The 27,111-nt window shown below is 33.3% G+C and overlaps 1 protein-coding gene across 1 annotated transcript; it reads right to left on the bottom strand.

The window, feature by feature from the left end:
* Window positions 1-4,245: 4,245 nt before the first annotated feature.
* On the bottom strand, window positions 4,246-25,615 carry LOC133196989 (uncharacterized; the record flags this gene model as incomplete). The annotated part of the gene is made up of 7 exons (XM_061332831.1): window positions 4,246-4,535; window positions 10,509-10,761; window positions 10,997-11,199; window positions 11,857-11,979; window positions 23,922-24,020; window positions 24,105-24,239; window positions 25,306-25,615. Coding segments are annotated over 7 exons (1,413 nt in total), but the record flags the coding sequence as incomplete, so codon positions are not given.
* Window positions 25,616-27,111: the final 1,496 nt, after the last annotated feature.

Raw genomic sequence — 27,111 nt, 5'->3', positions numbered from 1 at the left:
TTAAAGTTTTTCAAAAGTAGGTCAAACTCCTAGGTCAAGGTCAAAATGTCAAAGTGGTTGGTATCCAAAGGAAGGTCTTGTCACAAGAATTACATATGTGAAGTATGAAAGCCCTAGCTCTAACCGTTCAAAAGTTATGGCCAAGGTAAAGTTTTTCAAAAGTAGGTCAAACTTCAAGGTCAAGGTCAAAGGGTCAAAGGGTCAAAGTTGTTGATATCCAAAGGAAGGTCTTGTCACAAGGAATACACATGTGAAGTTTGAAACCCCAAGCACCAACTGTTCAAAAGTTATGGCCAAGGTTAAAGTTTTTCAAAAGTAGGTCAAACTCCAAGGTCAAAAGGTCAAAGTTGTTGGTGTCCAAAGGAAGGCCTTGTCACAAAGAATACACATGTGAAGTTTGAAACCCCAAGCACCAACTGTTCAGAAGTTATGGCCATGGTTAAAGCCTCATAAAAGTTTGCAAAAGTGGGTCAAACTCCAAGGTCAAGGTCAAAAGGTCAAATATGATGGAACCCAAAGAAAGGTCTTGTCACAAGGAATACACATATGAAATATGAAAGTCATAGCTCCAACCAATCAAAAGTAATAGGCAAGGTTAAAGTTGACAACATACAGACAGACAAATAGACAAACAGATAAACAGACAAACAGACAGACAGGACAAAAACAATATACCCCCGGGATCTTTCGATCCGGGGGCATAAAAAGACGTTTGCGTAACTTGTACCCATGATAGCAGAAATCAATACCTGTTTCGATAAAGTTGACTAAGACATATATGTTATATGCAGAAGTATCAGAGTTCTTGAATAGTTCTTAGGCCGTCTAAAAGTCTTCAGAAAACTGCACGTTATTCTAAAAAAATTGCTTGTTATAAAAATTGTGTCAATGACTGGTAGACAGAGAGGATAATGCAGAAGACATCAACATTAATTTTTCAATATTATTATTATATTTAGCCACATTATTTAACCTCGAGGAAGATTTTGCTACGGTTGTCCCTTATTTCCTCGTTGAAAACCAAAAATGGAGTCCTATAAGATATATCCAAACTTCATGTAACTCAGTATGTTTGCTAATTGCTACTGATAGCAAACTTGTTATGGAACTCATATTTTTTTTAACCCAATGACCAACCGCTACAACTTTCGAAGTCGAAATTACGCTTGAAAATGCGTGTAGAAACATGTTCTTGGTTGAAGAATGATTTTTATTTAATTGATTAAAAGGGTCATCTGTCTTTAATAATTCAGAAATGAAAAAAAAGAATGAGATAGTTTACACGATCAATACGTACTGGTACTAGCTGACAAAGCAGGTAACAACATTGTCTTTAGTTTGTTTAGAAGGCTGATTATTTAATTGTATTTTAGAGGACCTTTTGATTTAATTCTGTAAGTGTTAGTGTAACCCATAGTTCCCTTTCTAAGGAGGAAATTCTTCATAATCATCAGTTTTAAATATTTTTAATATTCACAACAATCAAACTGAATTTAACTGGATTCCTAAACTACATAAAAATCCATACAAACGAAAGCGGGTTCCAGTAAATGTTCTACCAAGCCTCTTTCTTTACTCAGCACTAAAATATTAATAGCAGTAAAGGAGAAACTTCAGGAGTAGTGAACAACAACATATTTGAGAAGTGGTGTTAATCATGTGGATACTTAAAAATTCCAAGGAACGTTTAGAAAATTTGAGATCACAAAATGTTTACCAAAATCAATAACATCAAAATGTACGACTTTTCAACACTTTATACAATCATTCCCAACGGGCGTCTCCATATGAGTGAAAAATTCTCGAGAGGGACGTTAAACAATAAACAAACAAACAAACAAACAAAACCATTCCCAAAGATGAATTTAAGTCCAGGCTTTTTGACATCGTAGACAGCTGCTTTTTCAATAAAAATTGAACTCGTAAATCATTGGCATTTACACAATTATTTGTCGCCCGCGTGGCGCAGTGGTTACAGCGTCTGATCTAGAGTCACGGATTAAGGAGTTGATCCTTACGTCGCGGGTTCCAAACTGACTGTAGGGCGTGGAGACCGGTCTTTCGGATGAGACCGTATAAACCGAGGTCCCGTGTCGCAGTAGGTGCTGGCACGAAAATGATCCCTCACTGCTCAATGGCCGTAAGTGCCGAGTATAGGACAAAATTTGCAGCTCTCCACCAGCAAGTGGTGGCGTCTCCATATGAGTGAAAAATTCTCCAGAGGGACGTTAAACAACATACAAACAAACAAACAAAATTATTTTATTAAAATACATTCTCATTGTACTCACAAATAGATATTAAAAATATGTTTGAGTCTTTGAAAATATCTACAATGTACATAGTTTTTGGAGATCCACAATCTGTCGGATTTCCCATGTGTACCAATTGCTCCCCGCTATTAGCAGACCTATTTTTCTATTTATACGAAACAGAATTTATTAAAAAAAAATCTATACGAGAAGAAGGAGACGCTGTGTAGCAACCGCTAATGATAACTAGATATGTCGTTATCGCCACGAATGCCGCCGCAAGCAGCCAAAATTTCAATTGTAATATTTAGTTTTAAATTTATATTTGAACTTGACCTGTCTTTTCTGGTAGATAACCTGCATACGCAATTTCAACCTTATACATACGGCGTTTCATCATTAGCTGTTGCTACAACGCTGTGGTTCTCATCACGACACTTAGACAAGATCAACAACGTATTATCAATTAACAATACTTCCTTCCATTTATATGTCGACTCGATATATTCCAGTGAACCTCAAATGAGAGATACCTCAGAGTCTGACACCTCTGATTCATATTTCCCAGAAAAAAACCTGAATGTTAACTTACAACAAAACTTTATGATAAACGTGATGACTTCAACTTTTCCATCGTCAACTTCACTTCCTTTTGTAGCAAAATGTCCTTATCACCTGCATATGGGGTTTATATCTCAGAGCTGATTCGCTACACAAGAGCATGTTCCACTTATACGAACAATTTCTTAAACGAGGCAAGGTATTGATAAACAAGTTGATGAAACAAGGATATCAACAGTTTCGTTTAAAGTCATCATTTCGCAGGTTCTTAATACGCCATATGAAAAGATACAATGGCCTTGTCAGCACATACAATCTATCTAATTAAGTCGAATGCTTTCTGACGTTTTTCATACTAATTAGTGGGGAATTATTTAAACACTGAATTAATTATGTACGGATTTTTCCCGTTTTCCTGATCATGACATGGATCACACGGCGGGTATGACCGGTCGACAGGGGATGCTTAATCCTCAATGGCACCTAATCCCACATCGGATGTTTTTAGAAGTCCGTTTTTGCTCTGCTTCAATTTGTATTGTTTCAGTGGACTTTTGAGATTGATTACTGGTCGTTACATGTATCTTTTTATTTCATTCTTTTTTTTACACAGGTAAACACAATTCATTGTTATAGATCAGTTTCACATAACTATACCATTTTCAGTCTATAGCGAGGTCTCTGCTTATTTTCTTTGAAAAGTCTTCACAAAGAAGCTCTGCTTCCGAAACCAACAAGTGGTAAAAAAGCGGTTTTCCTGTACATGTAAACACAATACGTTGAATTCTAACCATTTCAGGGGTCATTTCGTCACATAAATGACATTTTTATGATATTGCAAATGTTGCTTCCGAAACGCTTTATATCCAATCAACAAAAATCAGACTTTTCAAATGGCCTTCATATAGTGGAACGTATGCTCACATCTCATTCAAATTCGCACTAAAGATCTACACATAATTCCTGGTTATTTGCCTTAAAAATAGTTCATTGGAAATCACTAAAGAAATTATGTAAAGTAGATAAGGCCAACTTTAACATAATGTTTGTTTGCCCTCTCCCGACTCGGGATGAAAAAAATGGGTCAGTAGGTAGTTGAGAAATAGTTTTTCTCCCCAGAAAATTCAAATGTTAATGCTGAATTTTTAAAATCTATTTTCCAGAATGCATGAAAAATTGCTTCCTGGAGGTTAAAAAAAGTTTCGAGTCGGGTCATTTTTAGCCAGTCAGTCGAGAAAGGGCAAGCAAAGAATTTTCTAAAGATGGCCTAAGAGTTCGTATTGCAGTACCTACCTCAAATATACATGTGTATGTACCGCACTACAATAAGCTTTCACCTACAATTACAAATTACGTTTCACACTGTGTAAAGGCATCAACTTTCAAATTAAAACACATTGTTTTAGTCAAATATAATCTTCTACTTAATCATTCAGCGAATCATAAAGATATTTGTTTTGATTTGTGACCACAATATTGGGAAATCACTAATTATAAAGAAACTAAGTAAAGAAATTAGAATCCCTGCTCCCAACACAGCCCCTAAGCTCTCAGCAGATGGACGGGAATCGTACACACTGATCTTTGTTCTTAATGCTCTAGACGTCTCGTTTCTTTTAATTGTCAAGTTGGCTTTCAGCTCTGTTATTCTCTTTACCAGCTTCTCTGTCTCATTAGCTTGTATAGGAAGAGATCCTACCACAGCACATGGACATTGACATCCTAAAATTGATAGTAATACTTTCACAGACACACAACATCACCATCTTTGAAAGTATTTTAAAATCAGTCTATAGGGAAGAAACGGAAAGGCTTTGTAACTTTAAGTGAAAAGAGTAAAAACGCAGAGAAAGCGTGATAATGTACTGGCATAATGAAAGTGAAAAGGCACTATAAAAGGCGTTTTAACACGAAGTCACAAGACGATAAAAAGCGAAAAAGGCGTCATTACGCAAAGTGACAGACATAATAACGCAAAAAAGTGGTAATAACGTATCAAAACGCGTAAAAATGCGAAGTAAAAATGCATTATTACACCTTTCAAAATAAAGTTAGTAAACCTTTCAAAATTGCGTCTTCTCGCTTTTTCACTTAAGGCGTTATAATGACTTATCAAAAGGTGCAATACCTCTTTTCATATGGCGTATTAATGCTCATCAAACCCTGGACACAGTTGTATTGTTTACATTTTTAATTTCTATGCTTATTCAAAAAATAAAACAAATTAAATGAATCGAACTTGCATGAATATTCTTAGAATTCAATAACAACGACATTCTTCTTTACATCACGTCATTACGTCTGTTTTTGTAAACAGGGCACAAGCTCTGTTATTCTTAATATTTACGTTTCACCGGGTGTATTCAATTTGTTAAACTCTGCACGCATCACTGGGATTTTAACAGACTTAAATCTACACTACCTGAGGATGCTTCCATATGAATATGACCAATCATGACTCTGCTGTTCTTGAGAAGAAGATTTTTAAAACTTTTCCTTATTATTTCCTATGTAAAACTCTGATCCCCCATTGTGGCCCCACCCTACCCCTGGTGGTCATGTTCTGAACAAACTTGAATCTACACCTCCTGAGGATGCTTCCATATAAATATGAGCAATCATGACTTTGCTGTTCTTGAGAATAAGATTTTTAAAGATTTCGTTATCTTATGTTATTTTCTTATTTATTCCTATATATTTCCATTTCTATTTGTTTTCTCTGTGATAACTCTTTGAAAGTAAGGAGAGTTGATTTCTTGATTATTCTAACGGAATGCAAATTTCACCAAGCGAAAGGTCAGGAGCTTAGAAGGCCTAATATGCATGTAATTCTCGTGCGGCTGTCTTTGTGTCTGACACTAAGGAGGCCTAATAATTATATGCATGTAAATATCGTGCGGCTGTCTTTGTGTTTGACGTCAGTGGGCGGGGACTATTGAAATTGACATGTGAGGCCTCGTGTAATTTAAATCTATTAGTGTACATTTTTAAAATCTAAATTTATATTTTTATTTCACAATGAAATGGAAATATAAGGAATCACTGTCTAGTTAGTAGAGCATGCCAGGGACATCAACGATAGTTGGAAACGTGGGATAAGCCCGTTATGCATAAATTATCCCACGTTTCCAACTATCGTTGATGCCCTGGCATAGTCTACTAACTAGACAGTGATTCCTTAAGTAATTCTTATGTATTCTTATTATGTATTTTTATTCATTCCTATGTAATTCTTATGATTTCTTATGTATTCCTATGTAAAACTTTGATCCCCCCATTGTGGCCCCACCCTGCCCCTCGGGGTCATGACTTGAATAAATTTGAATCTACACTACCTCACAATGATTCTACATAAATTTCTTATTTTCAAGCACTGTGGTTCTTGAGAAGATTTTTATATGATGCACTTTTTTTTTTACGAAATAATAATTATTTCCCCTTGGAAGAAGGTGTTACCCTTCATTTGAACAAATTTGAATCCCCTTTACTTACACAAGGATACTTTGTGGCAAGTTTGGTTGAAATTGGCCCAGTGGTTCTTGAGAAGAAAATGAAAATGTGAAAAGTTTATGACAGACAACGGACAAATTTCGACCAAAAAGCTCACTTGAGCCTTAGGCTCAGGTGAGCTAAAAAGTAGTGATTGGTTTGTTGCATATTGTGTTCAGAAGACAAAACAGTCAACAAATCGTTATTTACGGTAGCTATACTGGGAAGGGCAAAGATGATTCAGATGCTGAGAACAGTTCCTAGGTCGTGTGAAGGAGGTTTTGCTAGAAGTGAAAAAAGAATTAGATAGATTACATGATCAGTACGTACTGGTCCCTGCTGACAAAGCAGGTAACAACATTGTCTTTGTTTGTAAGGCTCATTATATTAAATGTATTTTAGAGGAACTTGGATATAATTCTACAAGTGGTAATCCAACTTATACTCATAGTTCCCTTTCTAAGGAAGAAATTCTTCAAAATCCTATGTCAGTTTTGAATATTTTTAATATTCCAAACAACCAAAATGAATTCGAATTACCATTTTTATATTGGATTCCGAAACTTCATAAAAATCCTTACAAACAAAGATACATGGCGGGTTCCAGTAAATGTTCAACCAAGCCTCTATCTTTACTCCTCACTAAGATATTAACAGTGGTGAAGGAGAAACTTCAAGAGTACTGTGCAACAATATATTCGAGAAGTGGTGTAAATCAGATGTGAATACTTAAAAATTCCAAGGAACTTTTGGAAAATTTGAAATCACAAGATTTTACCAAAATCAACAGCTTAAAAACTTACGACTTTTCAACTTTATACACAACCATTCCCCACATAAATTAAAGTCCAGGCTTTTTGAGATCATTGACAGCTGCTTTTTCAATAAAAATGGAACTCGTAAATATACTTACCTTGTCATTGGTCATTTGCAAAATTATTTGTTAAAAAACATTCTGATTGTACACACAAGTACTCTGAAGTTGACATTAAAAAGATGCTTGAGTTTCTGATTGACAATATCTATGTGGTTTTTGGAGACCAGGTCTTCCAACAATCTATTGGAATTTCTATGGGTACCAATTGCGCCCCGTTATTAGCAGACCTTTTTTGTATTCATATGAAGCAGAATTTGTCCAAAATCTTGTACGTGAAAAGAAGAAAACACTTGCTGTGGCCTTCAACTCGACATTTAGATATATCGACGACGTATTGTCAATACACAATGGCTATTTCCATTCTTATGTCGATACGATATATCCTGGTGAACTTGAGATAAAAGATACCACAGAGTCTGACACATCTGTTTCATATTTGGATATTTTACTTGAAAAAGACGTTAATGTAATCTAACAACCAAGCTTTATGATAAACGTGATGACTTTAACTTTTCAATCGTCAACTTCCCTTACTTATGCAGCAATATACCTTCATCACCTGCATACGGGGTATATATCTCTCAGCTGATTCGATACGCAAGAGCATGCTCTACGTATGTACAATTTCTAAAACGAGGTAAATTATTGACAAATAAGTTGATGAGACAAGAATATCAGCTGTCTCGTTTAAAGTCATCATTTCGTAAGTTCTATGGTCGATACAATGACCTTGTCAGCAAATACAATTTATCATTGAGTCAAATGCTGACTGACGTTTTTCATACTAATTGTTAAGCCATTATTTACACACTGAATTGTTGACGGATTTTTCCGTTATTTCCCGATCATGACAAGGAGCACACGGCGGGTGTGACCGGTCGGCAGGGGATGCTCACTCCTCCATGGCACCTGATCCCACCTCTGCTGTTTGGAGGTCTGTGTTTGCTCTGCTCCTATTTTGTATTGTTTTATGGACTTTTGAGCTTGGATACTGTTCGTTATCACCATATATTTCATTCTATATTTACATTTTCAGCCAAATTATCTAGATTCCATAGGAAATGTGAATACAATAATGCAAAAAATAAATAAATGGGTTTTGGAATAATCTTAAGGTGAAAAATTATGTAGGTCCTTTTAATCAACATTTTACGTAGAAAATGCATAGAGAATTGTAGAAAATTGTTTGACGAAACCTTAAAAAGGGAGAGTGGCTTAGTGGGTTAAATGTTCCAGAATATAACATGTTTAGTACCATTAAACTTGCTCTGGAGTTCTTTTGAAAAATTCTACACGAAAGTCAGGAACCTTGCCAAAGTCCTTAAAGTCCTTAAAGTTCAGTGTCAATATGTACATGACCTTAGGGCACTAGTTAGCACCTGTTAATCACTTTGAATACAAGCTATTAACAATTATGGTACCGCCGAAATATGGCTGAAATATTGCCGACTCGGCGTTAAACAATAACAATCAATCAATCAATCATTAACAATTATGGCAAACAAAGAATTAGATGTCATTGGACTTAGTAATTTGACTGTCAATTCATAAACAACTCGTTCAAAATCATTAATTTTATTTGTAAATTAAAAACAGGAAGATTATTTTGATTCTAGAGTTTTCATGAAAATGAATAAGAGGAAACAGCAATTCACTAAAGAAGCGAAATATGTAAATACTTAAAAAAATAACAAGCAAAATATTTTGTCCAAAAGAACAGTTAAGCTCTGTTGAATAGTGTGTATGTAGGGAAGGGGGCTATTTTTCATTCATTAAATATCAATGAAATTGAATGTAATTGAAGAGTAATTGTGAATTACATATCTTTTCTTGAAATGAATTTCTTGTAATTTAATTACTATTACATGTTATTGAAAATTTGCTCAATTATACTTTACTTTCAATTACATCGAAAATTGTAATTAATTAGTACTGTCAATTACCAATACTCATCACCATTACCCATCCCTGTTTACTGCCAGATGTTATGCATGGACAGGTTATGATATTAAAAATCTTTAAAAAGGTTTGAAATTCAAATATAAGGATGCGCAAACGAAATCCAAAATTTCGGTGATTAACTGAAACAAAAGTTTTCAGGATTATCTGGAGTAGCTTCCCTTAACATTCACGAACCTTTAAAATATCACTTATATAATCAGCTTATCGAGAAAAATTTGGAGCACATACTAAGAGGGATAATGCAATACATGTATATATATACTGCAGGTAGTTGAGGGTAACATTAAAAATTTTCTCCCCAAGAAAACCATTGTCAATCGAGGCGCAGCCTAGTGATAATGGCTTTCAAGGGGTGAAAATTTGCAATGTTACCTTTAACTACATGCAGTATTAGTTTTATATACTGAATCTTTTCTATAAATACACATAAAAATTAAGCGTGTGCGCATAGAGTCAATATTATTTTGGCATATCACCCGTCGTCAAGCAATGTTGACTGTTGCTTAGTTTTATCGCGCTGGAGCGCGTGGTTTCATCATTCAGAGGGTAATAGTGTTTTTAACAAATGTTTCTCAACGAATGAAATTCAAGTTATTTTAATGAAAGTATAATTTAATGTAATATTACACCTGGCAAGTCATTTTTAATTAGAAACAGCTTGCAATGACGCGACAGTTTGTGAACGTTGTTTGTTCGTGAAGTATATTACTCCGCGTATGCAACTTTAGGCCAAATATTGTTAAAGTTAATCTGTAAGTTGGACAGCCATTCGTTTTCATCTTGAATCTCATCACTAAAAGACAAATATTAAATGATAAGAAATAAATTTTACAATTTTTTTTCTTTGATTTAGGTATCAAAGAAAACTTGGACAGAAAACATCGTCAAGAAGTTTTCTGTGTAAAACATCTATGTGTGAACATCTGTGTGAACATCTATGTAAAACACGTTATAAAAGTATCTCCCATTGGTTTGTGGTTGGACATAATTTCGCCAAGTTTCGGGGATAAAAAATACACAAATCGTATCCAACCAGAAACTAAGGGATATCCTATATTTCACAGAATTTTCATTTTTTCGAATACAAAAGTAAATTTAATGCAGTTAACTTCGTAATAGGGAATCAAAAAAAAAAAATATTAACACTTAAGATGGGGAGTCGGTTTTCAAACTTTCAATTATTTAATTTAAATAATATTCTATTATGCATAATCAAAATAGGATTGAACAGCAGGTACTGCCTATATAAGTCCTCTCCATAACTTTCAATTATCATATTTGATGAACTGTATATTTTATATAAATCATCTACCACATCTTGAAATTTGCCATTAGCTTCAAAAAGTAAAACTCCTGCTAATAATTACCAATTTTTATCACCGATGTAATAATTATATCTACTTCATCTGTCCTTTGACTTCTGTAGCCCCAGCCCCATGTTTCCCCTAGTATGAAGACTGCAGCTGCCCCCTGCTTTCTCATGGTTGGGTGTGGTATCCAGATACCAAGTGTTGTATCATTGTACCCATACACAAGTCCTCCATAAGGATCTCTCTCATTCATAACAGAACCAACGCCATCAAACCGGAAGTTCTCGTTTGGTCCTTCAAGCACATGAACCTGAAAACATTGTTTCTTCAAGACATGACCTCCTTCTTTGTAAGGTGTTTCTTTTTGTGCATGACATCCTAACATTTCTAAAATTTAGAGCTCCTGTTTTATGAAAATATGACGTGTATGCTACAGAATAATGTCTTTATATCTTAATGACAAAGTACGTGTATTCTATTCATAATGCTAAATCAAGCAAATGTCTTCAGAATGAAAACTCTGAATTAAAGATTAACAGGAATACCTGCACAAGAAGAAACTCTTCCGGTGCCAAGTTTGCCATAGAAATACTGTAGCCTTCATTTTGGAGATATGTTAGATTCAGTCTTTTGGTTATTCGGCGTGCATTACTGGATGAATTCCAAACGAATACAGTAATATTTCCCGCTGATTCTTTACTAAAACCTTCCTTCCCCCATCCGTCAGCAACAGACCACAATTGTACAGCTTTAAACAAAAAACCCAAAGTACATTTTGAAGACCATTTTCAATCAATTTTAAAGCTTTTAAAATAAATTAGGTGAAAATAAGAAATTGTGATTGATCTAAAAAAATTACAAAAAATAAAAATCTGTGAACAAGGGATAAACATGGACCACTGGAAATTCCAGGGGTGGAATCAAGTCCCTAGAAGAAGTAAGCATCCTCTGCCGACCGGTCACATCTGCCGTGAGCGGCCTATGTATTGCTCAGGTAGACATAATCCGTACTAAAATAATTTATAAAAACAAAGGCCTGACAATGGGTAGAAATATTTCAATCAAGATAATTATCCGGTAGAAAATAGATAATTTCAATCCAATCAATTGCACACAGTACATCATAAGGAAATTGCCAGTCCAAAGACGCAATTGACTTTATAATTATACATGTACATAACTGCAATATACATGTCTATGAAAAAAATTCGGATAATTTCATAATGCATAAGAACTAAGAGTGAAGTGAAAGCATGTCGAAAAAAAAAATTATAAACGTGATTATACATGAAAATGAATAGTGTGTGTCACAGTACATGTGTATATCATAATCATGTAATTTCTAATAAATTTAATACTTTGATTAACGAAAATGAAATGTAAGCGAATTTTACTATTTCCTGACCTTTAATCTTATGACTTCCATTCACTTCACAGGCTGACCATAACCGGATATGAGTCTCATTGACGCCATATAACACACCACCATAGTGTTTATAATTTCCAGCCACTGCAAGCGAGGATAACCCTATCGAAAATATCTACTCGACATTGAAAATTGTATTTATTTCTTATTTGACGATAGAGAGATAAAATGTTGCCCTTTACGACCACCTAGCTCGTGTATCCATAGAAAAGTAAGACACCAATATCCTGTCTTTTCTGGATTTGTCAATGAAATAAGTAACAAGGGCCGTTCAAATATTAGGCGGATTCTGTTATTATTTACTCTTACAGAGTTCTAATAAGAATGAAATTTTACAAAAACATATTTCGTAAAGATGCCAGTAAAATTTTGGTAAAACGTATTGATAAAACCAATTTTGGTCAATATATTGCTGTTATTGTATGTCTGATGGTGATGTACGGAGCACAGCAAAACATTTGAGAATCAAAATTACGGAATCCAACATTTTACTCATTTATTTTCCAAAGAACGAGTGCACTTACGGGCCCCGGTAAAATGTGAAGATTCAAATTAAGCCTAATTTTTCATCTCAGATTCAACGAATTTTATCGCCGAAATTCATGAATATACAAAGAGCAAAACCATACAGTGTGGTAAGGGTCAGCCGACATTCGTGATTTTCTATGGTAAATCGAGGATGGTCAATCATTTCAAAGCTTTTGTTTACTGTCAGCCTAACGTTGTACAAATTTGTGCGAATGACAAAAAGCGCATTATACATTTATAAAACTTGTGTGAAAGTAGGAAATTTGTACAAGATTAGGCTTGTACTTAAAATATTAAAAATGTATGAAAAGTTGAATGTTTTTCCTATAGCAAGCGACAGCTATTTACCTGTATGACCTATGTTGAACCCACCCGTGGAATAAATTATTTAAAATACCGGTAGCCACGTGAGTTCTACCCGGGTAAACATTCCTCAAAGGTGCTCACTGTAAAAGATAGCCACATTTTGTATCATTATATAAGTCGTAAGTTTGTATGTATTTGGTTTTAGGAACACGGGAGGGTTAGGAGACTTTAGTGTCGTTAAAATGTCATCATACATAAAAGCGTCAAACATTTTTAACATTCATGCAAGAATGGTACCGGTATTGAAAGCCACCTAAACACACGTTTTTCATTTTAAAATTTAAAGGAACTAATGGTAATATTTATTGTATTATTTCAAATGCAAGCGTGCAAATTTCTTAGTTTGATCACTCTTGCTACAGGCATCTATACAACTTCATTTTTTCTCAGGTAAAAAAAGCGCAAGAAGTATCAATCGGCAAACGCGCCCGTCAATGATCCACCATCAGATTGTTCAAGTGTCCGATTTAAATGTCTCCTCCCCTTGATTTAAATAAATGAAACTCAAAATAGGATCGGTACGACTTTTCCAGATTTGGGGTAGTTATAGGCTTAAAAAATCTTCATTTGTTTCAAATCCATGCTGATTTAGGTGATGTTTTAACTTAATTTTAATTAGAAATATCCACTTGTGTTTAACTATTACCAAAAAAAGAACAATTTGGTAATATATTCTAAAGTAAAACGTCACTGAAAAAGGGCCCATGAAGCATTGCTTAAGTGCACTTGTCCTTTCGTGCCGTCACGGTAGCTCAGTCGGTGGAGCGCTCGCTCCGTGATCGGAAGGTCGTTTGTTCGAATCACGGCCGCAACTGACCTAAGTCGATAAAAATTGGTAGCAACTGTTTCTTCGCCAAGTTCTCGGCACTTTGAAGTGAAAGTTGCCGGTCCTTCGGATGAGACCTTAAAAACCGAGGCCCCTTGTCACGGTAGGTGTTGGCATGTTAGCACGATAAAGAACCTCACTACTCAATGGCCCTGAATGCCGAGTAAAGGTCTAGATATGAAGCCCTTCACCGGTATATGGTGACGTCTCAAAATGAGTGAAAAATTCTCGAACGGGACGTAAAACAACAAACAATCAATTAATCTATCTATAATTCTTCAGATTATTCGACAGTTTTTCTTTTATTATGTATTTAGATTTCTGACGTAATATATGATGTACTAAAAGAAATAGTGCGATTTTTCTCCAATATGGTCCCTATGAAAAAGTGCAATTAGAGATCTTTTTGATGAGATTGTAGCTCTACTTGTTTTTTCTTTACAAACAAAAAAGAGGCACTTGGACTTGAAACTATGGTAACAGCAATAATTTAAAATAATACTATAGTAATCGTTGCTTTCGTCTCTTTTTGAGCATAATTGTTATTGGACAAAATGATAGTAGGAGTAGCCTTTCGAAAGAAATTCATAAAAATATATGTTTAATTGTTAAAATCAAGATTATGTACATGTATCTTAGTGAAGTCTCTTCTTGTGTACCATGTTTCATTGAAATCAGACCAAAACTATAGAATTTTGAAAGAAATTCATACAATTTTCTATTTTAGTATTTATGGCAACACGACAGTTATGTGTCTGCTTGTGTAAAAAGTTTCACTTGAATCATCAAAACTGCAGGAAAAGTAGCATTTTGAAATAATTCACAGAAAAATTCTATTTTGAGTAGCTATGGCAACCCCGTTCATCGAAGTCAAAAATACAAGGGTCTTTTAATACGGTTTATCATAATAAATGTATTTTTTCACAAAAGAAAAGTTCTATTTAAGATCTCTTATATCGAAAACCGCATGTTTTATTCCTATTCTTTTTGCAAAGAAATCAACTTTTAAAATAAGCATGGACACTTCACTGAGCCTGAAAACTGTTTAAAAAATTAAAGGTCTTTGTCCGGATGATGAAAATGAGGGCTTATGTGAAAACTGCTGTTAATTGCAAAAATAGCCGAAGAACCCAGATGAAAATAACGTTTTGATATCTGGAAAGACTAGTCTTTCACGCAGTATGATGTTCAGATGGATAAGAAAATTCAAAATTGGAAAGGGGAACTTAAAAATTCGCCAGTTGGTCAATTGAGATCTGTAGGGACACCAAAAACTATCGATGCTGTGAGCAAATACCAGATTTACTGTGAGAGACTTTGCTAAGATTAAACATTTCACTCTCACAACAAGAGATTGAGTTCTGACGAAGGAGATGAAAAATATTTCTGTCAAATGAGTGCAATATTTCCTTACAGATACTTACAAGAAAAAAGATGCACTGTATCTTGCCCAAATTGAAGGTCAATAATAAAATGTGGAAAATGATAGGAAGCTGTCATCTTATTATTGCAAAGAGAAGCCATAGTTCTTGTTTTACTCAAGAGATCCAGAAATACATCTACCAACATTACATCCAAAGGAAGGACCATGAATGGTAGATTTATGTTAAAATTGTATTGATGAATGATAATAATGTTTTCTGTTCGAAAAGTTTAAATACCGGTACCCATGGTGATTTTCTTGTAGCTGACAACGTTGCCGTAAAAGGCATAGAGTTGTAAAGGATATTTTGAAGAAAGGAACGTTTACAGAGCTTAGCTATATACCGTAAGTGCTAGATCTCAATCACCGTGACATTTTTTTATTTAAAAAAACCCTCAAGAATATCACCAAAGGAAGACTCTATTATTTTAAAGGAGTCGTGGGGAGTACTAACAATCAGGGCCTCTTGGTTACCACAAAAAAGAGTATGTTCAGTTGTTCTGGATACAGGTAAAGAGACTTGTGACATATGTAAAGGTTATCAAGGAATACTTTGAAAGATTACATATATAAAGGAACTGCTTCTTAATACCTTTTCCAATTTTTGACGACCATTTGCATTACTTACTGAACGACCATAGTAGATATGTAGAATCATTTATGTAAGTGTAGTCTAATTGCATATCAAGTCATAAATAAATCTGTAGAAAGAGTAGCGCTTTGAAAGAATTTCTCTTAAATTTCTATTTTAGTAACAATGACAACCCCGTTCACCCAAATCAAAAACCAATAAGGAGAATTATGTATCGTAGTGTTGTCTAATTGTGCATCAAGTTATATTGAAATTGACCAAAACTCTAGAAGTAGCATTTTGAAAGAATTTCTCAGAAATCATGTATTTAAGTGTGGTTTAATTATTTATCAAGTTAATTTTAAATTACCAAATCTGTATTTGTGGTGTCCTATAGATGTGAAATAAGAATTTTCATTTTCGCCCTAGGGGTCAAATGGGGGTCGAAAAACGATGTTTTTTCCTCCAAAATAAGAGCTTGTTCCTACAACTCCTCTTACATTTGACGTAGTAGTCAAATCGTCTTTTTGACGATTATATTTGGTGTCATATAGATGTACGATAAGGTTTCAGAATTTTCATTTTCATCCTGGAAGCCAATTAGGGGTCGAAACGACGCATAAAAACCTGGTGCTCATTGCATTGTCTCATGTGAAACAAAAACATATTTTCGTTAAATACTATTAATCTCAACCATGATTATACCCGCAATTTCTAAAGAGAGTTTGGGTGTAATGTTGTTACCCTGGTCCGTCCGTCCATCTGTCACCCCTTTTTTCTTCAAAATTCTCTTTTATTTTGAGCAGTAGCCAATTAACCTTTTTGGGACAAGCATGATGGATAAAAAAATCATATTTTTCTACAAAAACCTGGTTCCCTGAACTCCGCTTACATTTCACCTAGTAGACAATTTATCTTTTGAGAGATGGTTGCTGGTGTCCTGTAGATATGCAATGAGGTTTCGAACTTTTCATTTTCACCATAGAGGTCAAAAGGTGGTCGAAAATTACGCTCTTCTGCCAAAAAAACCCTTGTTCCCAGAAATTATCCTTGGCCACAAATTTTGAATTGTTGGAGCTAGTGCTTTTATATTATACTTGTGCATATCCTGTGACAAGACATTTCATTGGGTACCAGCAATTTTGAGCCTTTGACCTTTGACTTGACCTTTTGACAACTTTATTCTTGGCCATAACTTTTGAATGTTAGTAAAAGAGCTTTCATATTTCACAAATGATCTGTATTTCTTTTGACAAGACCTTCCCTTGGGTTCAACAATTTTGACCTTGGAGTTTGGCCTACTTTTAAAAATTTTAATCTTGGCCAGAACTTTTGAACAGTTGGTGCTAGGGCTTTCATATTTCGCATATGTATTCCTTGCAGTAAGACCTTCCCTTGTATACAACAATTTTGACGCTTTGACCTTGACCTTCTTTGAAAAAAATTTAACTTTGGCTCTAGCCTATTTTGAATGACTGTTGCTACGGCTTTCATTTTCACATGTATATTTCTTGTGACAACACCTTCCCTTGGGTAGCATACCAACACATTTGATCTTTTGTCCTCAACCTTGGAGTTTGGCCTGCGTTTGAAACACTTTAACCTTGACCATGACTTTTGAATAGATGGTGCGAGGGCTTACATATTTCACATATATATTTCTTGTGAGAAGACCTTCCTTAGGGCACACTAAATTTTGACCCTTTGACTTTTAAGTTTGACCTACTTTTGAAAAACTTTAACTTTGGCCAAACATTTTGAATGGTTGGCACTAAGGCTTTCATTATTTTTACAACACCTTTATTTGGGTACCAATTTTTTTCCTCTTGACCTTTGAGTTTGACTTGCATTTGAGAAACTTTATCCTTTGCCATAAGCTGCCATATGGGGGAATCAGTGTTTCACAAACACATCTCTTTTTTATTTTACTTTAAAAAAAAAACATTCCAAAAATAAAATTAGAAAAAATAAATAGAAATTACATAATTAAATTCTGTAATTTCAGAATGGTAATGAATTTAGTATATGAAATACTTGCATAAGAGCTCCACATGTTCACCTGAGCATTTTGTACTCAGGTATAAATTTTGTGCAAATTATAGAACTATCGCTATAATAATTGTGGCTTTTCCGCTTGTTACCCAGTTATGAAGGAGGGTGCATTTAGAGGCAAACACCTAAGTGCGGGTATTACTGTCTTATGACAGCATGTATTTAAGATATTTGAACAATGAGAGGGATATATGATCCTGTGGATACTTTTTCAAAGAGAACACTGTATGCACATGTACAATTAACCAGGAGTTTTTCTGCTGTATACTTATGATAAAGAAATATCTTTGCGAGTAGTGTTTTGAAGGAATTTTAAAGAAATTTCTATTTTTTGCAACCATGGCAAAATATTTTGTTGAAAATTAAAACCGAAATATAAAAAAATATGTATTCTGGTAAAGTGTACGGGTACACCAAGACTAGTTAAAATCAGACAAAATTTTTTCGAGAATTAGCATTTTGAAAGAATTTCAAAGAAATTTTTACTTTTAACTGTTACAGAGAATTATCCATAAAAGTATAGTCTACCTGTACTCCAAGTCTTATTGAAATCAGATCTAAACCTTATGAGGAGTAAAATTTAGATAGAATCGAACGCTTTCAATTTTTTGTACCATAGCAATACTGTTCATCAAAAATGACAGGAAAACAAATGAATTTGTGATGAGTTTACCGTATAAGCAAAACTTTTAGTGAGGATTCAGTTTTGGCATTATTAGCGAAGGTTTTGAGATCGCTAAAATTGAATCTCGCTGACAATTTATTTAAGGAATTTTTTTTAAAGTTTTGTGCAAATTATTGGTGTGTAAATCACACAGACTTGTCACGTAGACATATTTCATGAAGCGCGCTGGCGCTTCATGAAAAAACATGCCTTCGTGCAAGTCTGTGTGATTTACACACCAATAATTCACACTAAACTTAAAAACAGTCCTTATATTTACATTTTACATGTTTAAATGCACCAAAATATACTCAATGTTTGAATTTCTCGCTGCCCTATATCGTCATATTTTTATTAACGTCTCTGTAGCCTCATTGTGACGTCACTTTACCGCGAGTTTCTCCGTGTATATTTCTACGCGTGAGTATACACAAAAATGACTTTCAAATCAATTTCACAGTTGGCTTAGTAGAAAAACACAGCAAATGTAAATATTTCATATTGGTTGTCATAGTTAACTTTCTTGACATTATAAAATCGCTAAAATTACTTCTTGCAAAAAATATATACCACTTTTTTTTAAACAAATGGCTAAAATTTTGTCCCGCTAAACTTATTAAACAAACGTAAGAGGCCTATAGGCCACATGCTCAGCTGTGCATTTTTTGCTCAATTTAATACATGTATATATAATTTATGTAGATTATAGAATAACTGTTGTGGGTTCTTTATTATCCATGTAAAAGAGAGAGTATATTTAGAGGCAAACACTTACGTGTGGGTATTACTCTCTTATGACAGGATCTAGTATTGAAATTAACCAAAACTGTAGGAGGCGTCACATTTTGAAAGAATTTCTCAGAAATTTCTATTTTTATTAACCATGGCAACCCCGTTCATCGAAATTAAAAACCGATATTCAAAATTATGTATCTAAGTGTAGTCCAAATGTTTACGAAGTTATATTCAAGTTGGGCAGAAACTGTAGGAGGAGTAGCGCTTTGAAAGAATTTCCCAGAAAGGAACATTTAGTTATAAATGGAGCGCCCACCTGTAGGTCCGACGTTGGTTTTCGTCTTCAGAAATCGCTTGTCGGTTTCTGTTCAGGTCAGTGACTTTAGACTACATACATGTACTGGTTCGTTTCTCATAAATTATTTTATTTCAATATGTAGAGATTGGAGGAACTTAACATTTCCGTGTATGTAATAAAAACATACCATTAATGTTTACAAATTATATACATGTAAATGAAATCCAAGGGAGTGCAGTTACTGATATGTAGTGCCACTGTCTGAAAACTTGAGATCTGAATTTAGAACATTGAATCAATACATGTACATGTATGTATTTCAAAAATATAATATTAAGCTCAGATAATACAAGCAATACTTATACTTACCAGCGCAATAACCCAGGAAAGTACTTGTAGTACAGAAAGAATAAAAGCAATGTTATACACTGAATTTATTAAATTCTAAGGAATATATATATATATATATATATATATATATATATATATATATATATATATATATATATATATATATATATATATATATATATATATATATATATATATATATATATATATATACAATAGATATCCATCGCAGCCCACTGCAGGCGAGAATACCTGTACCGAGTAACACAGAGTGAAAATTTCGTGTTCTCGAAGAAAGCGTGCTGTACTGAAATATAGTTTCGCTTGACTATATATGTTTTAGTAACGATCGAATTTGCGATTTGCTTTTTCTTTTGTCTTTAATAGCAATAATAAACATGCATAAAAGATAGATAATTGAAGAAAAATACACAAGCCCCTATAAAAAATTACACTAATCTCTGAATAGGAAAGAATTTAAAAATATAAAAGTGTGGCACCAGGTGGATTCAAACCACGACTTTAAAAAGGAACCTCGGTGTTATTACTCAAGCAAGCTATTCTTGCTATATAAAATGTGAAACCAGGTTGTCCAAAACACGTTTCCTTATTTTTTGTGTTTGTTTGTTTGTTTTTTTTGTTTTTGGTAAATTTCGACCCTAAGGCAGGGTGTCCATTAAGAAATTCCTATCAAAAATTATTCTTTACTTAACAAGCTATCAAAATATCACAATTTTATTTAGGAGCAGGCCTGTCCTGAAGGACTTCTAAGCCAAAATTCATACTAAAATCGGTGCTTTAACGGACAAGACGTTGTTTTGCCCAACTTTGGAGGTTAATTTTAAAGTTAAAAATGATAAATTTTAGGTTCAAAATACAAATTTGAAAATTCAGACATACGTATATACGGTAGGAAACAACTAATGAACATTGATTTTTAAATGTATTTTTTCCGGGAAAATGTTCTCTTTTAACGGTCAATTCCTTTGAAATTGTGAATACATCCTTTCTAGTTTTAGTAACCGTGGCAACCCTGTTCATCGAAATCACACACCGATACACAAAATTACGAGGGTTATAAAAAATTTCGTGGACTAGCACCATAAAATCATAACCGGTTTATATACATCAATGAATTTTTACACATTTAGTAAGCATCATCTTTTCTTTCTATAGAATAGACCATATATCATACGTTTTACGTTTTTAATAAATTGTTAATGTTTTTGTAAGTAATGGTATGTCCAGGCGGAGCAACCTCGAACATGACGTTTTGAGCATGTCATCTGAATATCCCATTAATTCTGCATGTGGTATGACTTCATTGTTCCATAAATTTTGCAACTTTTACCTCATTCTGTAAGTTCTATGAAATTTTATCGTTAATTTTATATGGAGTTTCCAAACAATTAAGGGCTTGAAAATGACGTCAAAAAGGCGGAGGGGTTTCTTTTTCCAACATTCTATAAAGTTTTGCCCCCTGGAAAAGTGGTATAGACCTAGGAAGTGTTTAAATGGGCTACAGAGAAATAAAATACATCCAGAGTACTTGTTTTTAAATACCAAAAAAGATTCAGAGTGATTAGAGATGCACAGGTAATGTGATTTGTAGTCAGGGTGTCAAAAGTCAGTCACATCGAAAAGATACGTTGATCATGTGTGGTAGATATTGGACATCGACAAGCAAAATATGCTGGCATAATCAAGTGAGGATCTTTCCCTATGTATAGATCCACTTACAGTTTTATATGCATAAAATAAGTTGTTTATGACATTGTAAAATTATATATATATATATATATATATATATATATATATATATATATATATATATATATATATATATATTAGGGATGTCAACGAATATTCGATTATTCGAATATTCATTCGATGAGTTGATATTCGAATAAAAAATTACGATTCGAATATTCGTTTTTTTTTTCCAGATTTCACAAAAAAGAGATAACTATGATTAATTTCAAGGAAAACAAAATGAAACCCTTCTTTGTCAGTCTAAAAGATGTGAAGAGTTTACTTGACAAAATAAATTCATTGATCATTGAATTACTTGTTTTATAGAATTAGTCTGTAATGCCATAAAGGGATCAATTTCAGAATAAATTGCGTTAATTTATTGATTATCTCAGGTTGTACATTTTCAAATTTTTAAAATCATTTTCGGGAAAATATGTAATTATAATTATCTACGAAAGTTGTCCTTGGAAGTGTTTATGTTTTGAAAACATTGAATCAAGGATTATAATTACAACTCTTATTGGGTAGATAATTATAATTAATTACATGCATTTAAATCTGAACAGTATACGACAATCTTGCCCTTGGTAAGATGATCAGTTCATCGTTTAGAGCTTCAAGATATAATTATTTTAGAATTATATTTCGGATGTGTACACTCAAATCAATATATTTATTTCAAACATCGAAAAACAGCAAATGTACTAAAATTCCTTTCTGTACATCTACAAAATTCTACACCCAATTTTTCTTCCAAATCTGTCATGACGGTAAGATGATGCATATATGAAATTAACCAAATCCTATCGAATATTCGAATATATTCGAATACTTTCATTGAATATTCGAATATGAATTATTGACAAAATTGACATCCCTAATATATATATATATATATATATATATAAAAGTCGGGTTTAAGTCTTGACTTAGCTCTAGGGAATCTCATCAAGATAAGTGTATTAAGGCACAGGGAGCGGGCACGAAAGCACCGGATGATCATATACTGTCTTTTTTATTTTATAATAATTTGGAAAATTATCAACGTATCAAGCTAAAATTTTCAACACTTCTTAAACTTTTGTTGTTTTATGTTCCTTACAAATTTTGTAATCACAATCTGCATAGTCAGTCCACGAACTTTTTGATAACCCCTCGTATGTATCTTTAATTAGTGAAATCTTATTGTACACGAAGTTATATTCAAATCGAACCAAATCTTTAGGAGGACTAGCATTCAAAAAAAGTTTACAGACAAACAGAGGAACAAATAGACAGCTGTAGACGGACACATTACTACATGTATTACTATTACTAAAAATGTTTACAGACAAACAGACGAACAAACAGACAGACGGACACATTACTATCGCATAAGTTTTTCGGTCTCTGACCACTACAGCTAAAAATGACGTCAATAATTTGACGGAGCAGAGTATGTGAAATGTTCGGGTAAAAGGCAACACAGACCCAAAATATGCTTGAGAAAACATGTAGTACACCTAATACATGTATACCCTACATCTGTAAATAAATAGCACAAGAGAATTCAAAAGGTAGGACCTCAGACAATCCAGAGATGGAAGAAGATAGTGGTCGACAACTTGATGTAGGCTACGAAAGTTACCGTACAATATTTCCGAAATATCAGTCTGCAGTTTTGGGGTTAAAAATCACACTTCGAAATAATATAGATTACTATTGTTATAGTTTTCAAATAGTATAACGGTTATAGAGAGGATTTTCAATGTTTTGTAGTTGGATATGGAATATATTTCACGAGCGGGACAGGATTTTTTAAAATATATTTTCACGAGTGCAAAGCAAAAATATATATAAAAAAAATCGTTCTTCATGAGTGAAATAAATTTTATATCCAACAACAAAACATTGCATTTTCTGTTTATTACATTCTTTGATTATTCATGGCGTCTGTGATGTCACAGTTAAGCGGTTGAGACGTCATAGCTTTGCAATTTTGAGATTACATTGTAACATATTAGATTTTATCAACGTATTTGGGAAGAAATTGGCAGTTTTAGTCTCTATCAAGATGATTTAGTCACCATCTCTATCTTATGACAGGCAAGAAATTATTTTTTATTTACTGTGATATCCTTCCACACTGTGACAGAACATTACTTTTATTTAATAAAATAAATCACAGTATTTCACTGTTGAAAATGTAATGAATGGATGTTTGTTTGGATAAGGTAACCCAAACTGTGTATCAATGAGAATTTTTTATGATGTCTGTGACATCATCAATACGTTTTACTGTACCGTGTCTTTCATGATATGTCCTAAGTAATCCCCAAAAATTGTCATTAATTGACAAAATTTTTATATGAAATTTTGCTGACAATATATATCATCAATTGTAAATATACCAATACTGACACGAGTAAGTTCTTAGTACGATATAATATAAAACGAATTTCCAAATGTAACAATTAAGTTAAACTTAAAACGCACCTTGACCTTGAAAAGTCCCCATAGGCGTGTTGATTTGAACGACAACCAAGTCAGGATACGTCTTCAGAGAGTGTTCAAGTGTTGTATTGATGCACTCACCTGTAAATAAGCATATATACATGTAAACATAGGATTGTACAATGATACAAAAGCGGTGTCCTCAATAGATAGTGTTAATTTTACCTCTGCGAACAGAAATAGTTCTACTTTTCCAGGAGGGAGGGGACATACTACTTGACTTCCAAGCCTTAGCACGTACATGAATGGACATGTACTCTCTTTTTATCTCGTCTGGCCCAACCCATTTCTTTAGATTTCCTATTGATATATATATATATAATATATAATTATACATGTCATAACATATTATATAGGAGGGGTGATCAAAAAGTTCGCGAACTATCTCTATATTTACAATACCACAATTCAGATCAGAATGAAATTTGGCACACATATAGTCATACACATGTTCTATAAATAGCAGATGTTATGTAATGTTTTGCTCCATGTATGTTATGTAATGTTTTGCTCCATGTTTGTGACGTCACAATGTGAAAATGACGTCAATATGTAGATGATTTGTGACAAAGAATGGTTGACTGAGTCGTACTCGAGCATCGAACGGCTGTAAATTCCTTTGCAGTAGCATATAATAATTTGTACAAGGTTTAAGAAGACAAAAGACTTGCCAGAAGTTTAACCATTCATTGGATTGATTGTTTTTGTGAAGAAAGGGAGATGGTTTAAAATTACGTTTGTTCAGTTGCCCAGTGAAAGCAAGCTGGGAAAGAGATGTGTCCTTAGTTGAGCAATTTATGAAAGATGGCCAAATTACAGTTAGAGAAATAGTTGAATATCTTAAAAATAATATAATTATTAAATCCCTAAAATTTCATTTACTTCAGAATTTAAACATATAAGATATGATAAAAAGAAGGCGCCTATGCTTTATCCTCATTGGATAAAGGACGCTCCCAAGACAGAAGACTCGGTTATGTGAAAAAAATGGTTTGTATAATCTTACTGCATGGGATTTCAATGATTTAAAAAGCATGAGTTTTAATTTTTTACATCACTTTCATATTTAAGAAAAACGCAGGGCAAGATTTATATTGAAAATGTACCTTGTTCTTTAGGTAAATACATACAATAATTAAATTATTCTTGATTTTACAGTCATGCTCTCGTGTGTTTATGTTAAATAAAATCGAAATAACAGATCAACATGGATATATAACTCTTTACAGGAGATACGATAATGAGCAATTTTTGGCAGTTTCTTAACGCCTTTATTTAGCAGAATATAAAAAGTAATTCTGTTTTATATAAAAATTCATTTTGAATATAAATGTACAATATGTAAATGCATTATTATTCTGCAGACCTGTGTATAGAGCTGTCCATCCATTCCGTTTCTTATTATTGTTGTTCCAGTGAGGGACATAAATTTGAATATGTATTTCATTGTATATGAAGACCACTCCCCCATAGAAATCAATGAAGTCATCATCTGCCTGTGCGGATCCAAAGCCTGGAAAGATCAACCCCTCTTCTGTTCGAGCTTCTATTTTGACCAGCAATGGAAGCTCTCCTAGTCCGTGTTGTAAATTAATGTATGCAGTGGAAGAGTTAGCAGTCATGTTTATCCAGTCACTGATGAAGCTTGGTGTAGGATCATAATGAATTGCATCTAAATAAAAAAAATTTCAAAAAAATATAATAATAATTGCATGGTATTTGTAAAACTGAAAAGTTAATGGGAACTAATAGGAAGATGAGCACCGTCAACGTGGATGAAAAACTCACTTGTTGCTAAGGTCAAATAATGATATTACCATATTATAAGATCCTAAACATACAAGGTTGTCTGTAGAAATACTAAATTGTACATTCATGAAGTAGTGTTATAATCATTATAGTAACAGTTTGATACCTGAAATAAAATTTCTCCTTTCAAGATGTCGTTGACTGACCTTGAAAAAGAAAGTTTAAAAAAAAATTTGCTTTCTATTCTTATAAAATGCTCAGTAGTACATGTATAATGCTTTCAAGAGTTATAATCAGGAAACCAGCGGGATGCCAAAATAGCACTGATTAAACAATGCCCCACAATATAAGCGGGGTATAAAAATTGATTTTTCTCTTTCCATTATAACGATGTATCCTTAAGCTGTAAACTGTATAATCATTATTCGGTCTAATGCATAATCAAATATTTTGAAATTAAGTTTAACCACCGGGGAATTTGAATAGAATTCATACATTGATCGTAATCGATAGGATGAATCCAAGTTTTCTCTCAACCTTGAATGTTTTACATGTACATGTTATTAGTCCCCTATTAATTATTGGTGTTTTAGGCAGTGTTGTTAGCTTTAATCGAGTAGACTAATAAACTTTTCCTTTCAATAGGACTGTCATACTGCAGAATAAAACAAATAAGTAAAACCAATTCTTAAGGCTCGCAAATTTAATTTACGTCGGCTCTATCTTCTTCATCTTTTGATTTTTTGTGGGAAGATAACAAACCTGTAACCATATTTACATATCTACTCTAGGAAGTAAAAAATATTTTTTCTTAAAGAAGATGGGCGAACAAAACGAGCAAAATACCTATTGTGTAACAAATGTAAAGGTGAAAAATTTTTAAATCTCAATTAGGCCAAAGTTTTTATTTTTTTTGGTTTACGATTTTCTGTCTCAAAAAAATGCATTGGGTGGTCGAAAAATAAAAATAAAAATAATTTAGGATTCAACAATTTCATTTTAAAATAACAGCAATGTTTATTTTAATAAAAATAATACACGTCGATAGTACTTTTAAGTTTTATTGTCTAGATCACATAACTCTTTTTATTTAATTTTAATTCATTTCAAACTTTAAACTGAATGTCATTTTCATTTACATATAATTCTGATTTTTGTTTGTCAATCAGTGCTTGGTTCATGATGTTCCATTTTGTGCTCTTCAGTGATATGTGATGTGTTATAAACCTTGGTATCCCCACAAACTAAAAATAAGGATCCAAATTCAAGTTAAATTTAGATTGAAGAAAAATACAATTTAAGTGTTTAACAATATTAAAAGTAATTGATGTTGAAATAAAGGTTATAATAATTTGATCATGCAGCTATCAAATTTATTGTTCAACCAGCGGCCATGGATTTATCAGCCTATTTTGGGAAACAC

This window comes from Saccostrea echinata, unplaced genomic scaffold, assembly GCF_033153115.1.
Source record: "Saccostrea echinata isolate AGI-Se365-2 ecotype Australia unplaced genomic scaffold, CSIRO_AGI_Sech_v1 ptg000030l, whole genome shotgun sequence".
NCBI classification, from domain to species: Eukaryota; Metazoa; Mollusca; class Bivalvia; order Ostreida; family Ostreidae; genus Saccostrea; species Saccostrea echinata.
Note: the sequence above shows the minus strand (reverse complement) of the source record. Positions and strands in the feature narration are given on the sequence as shown.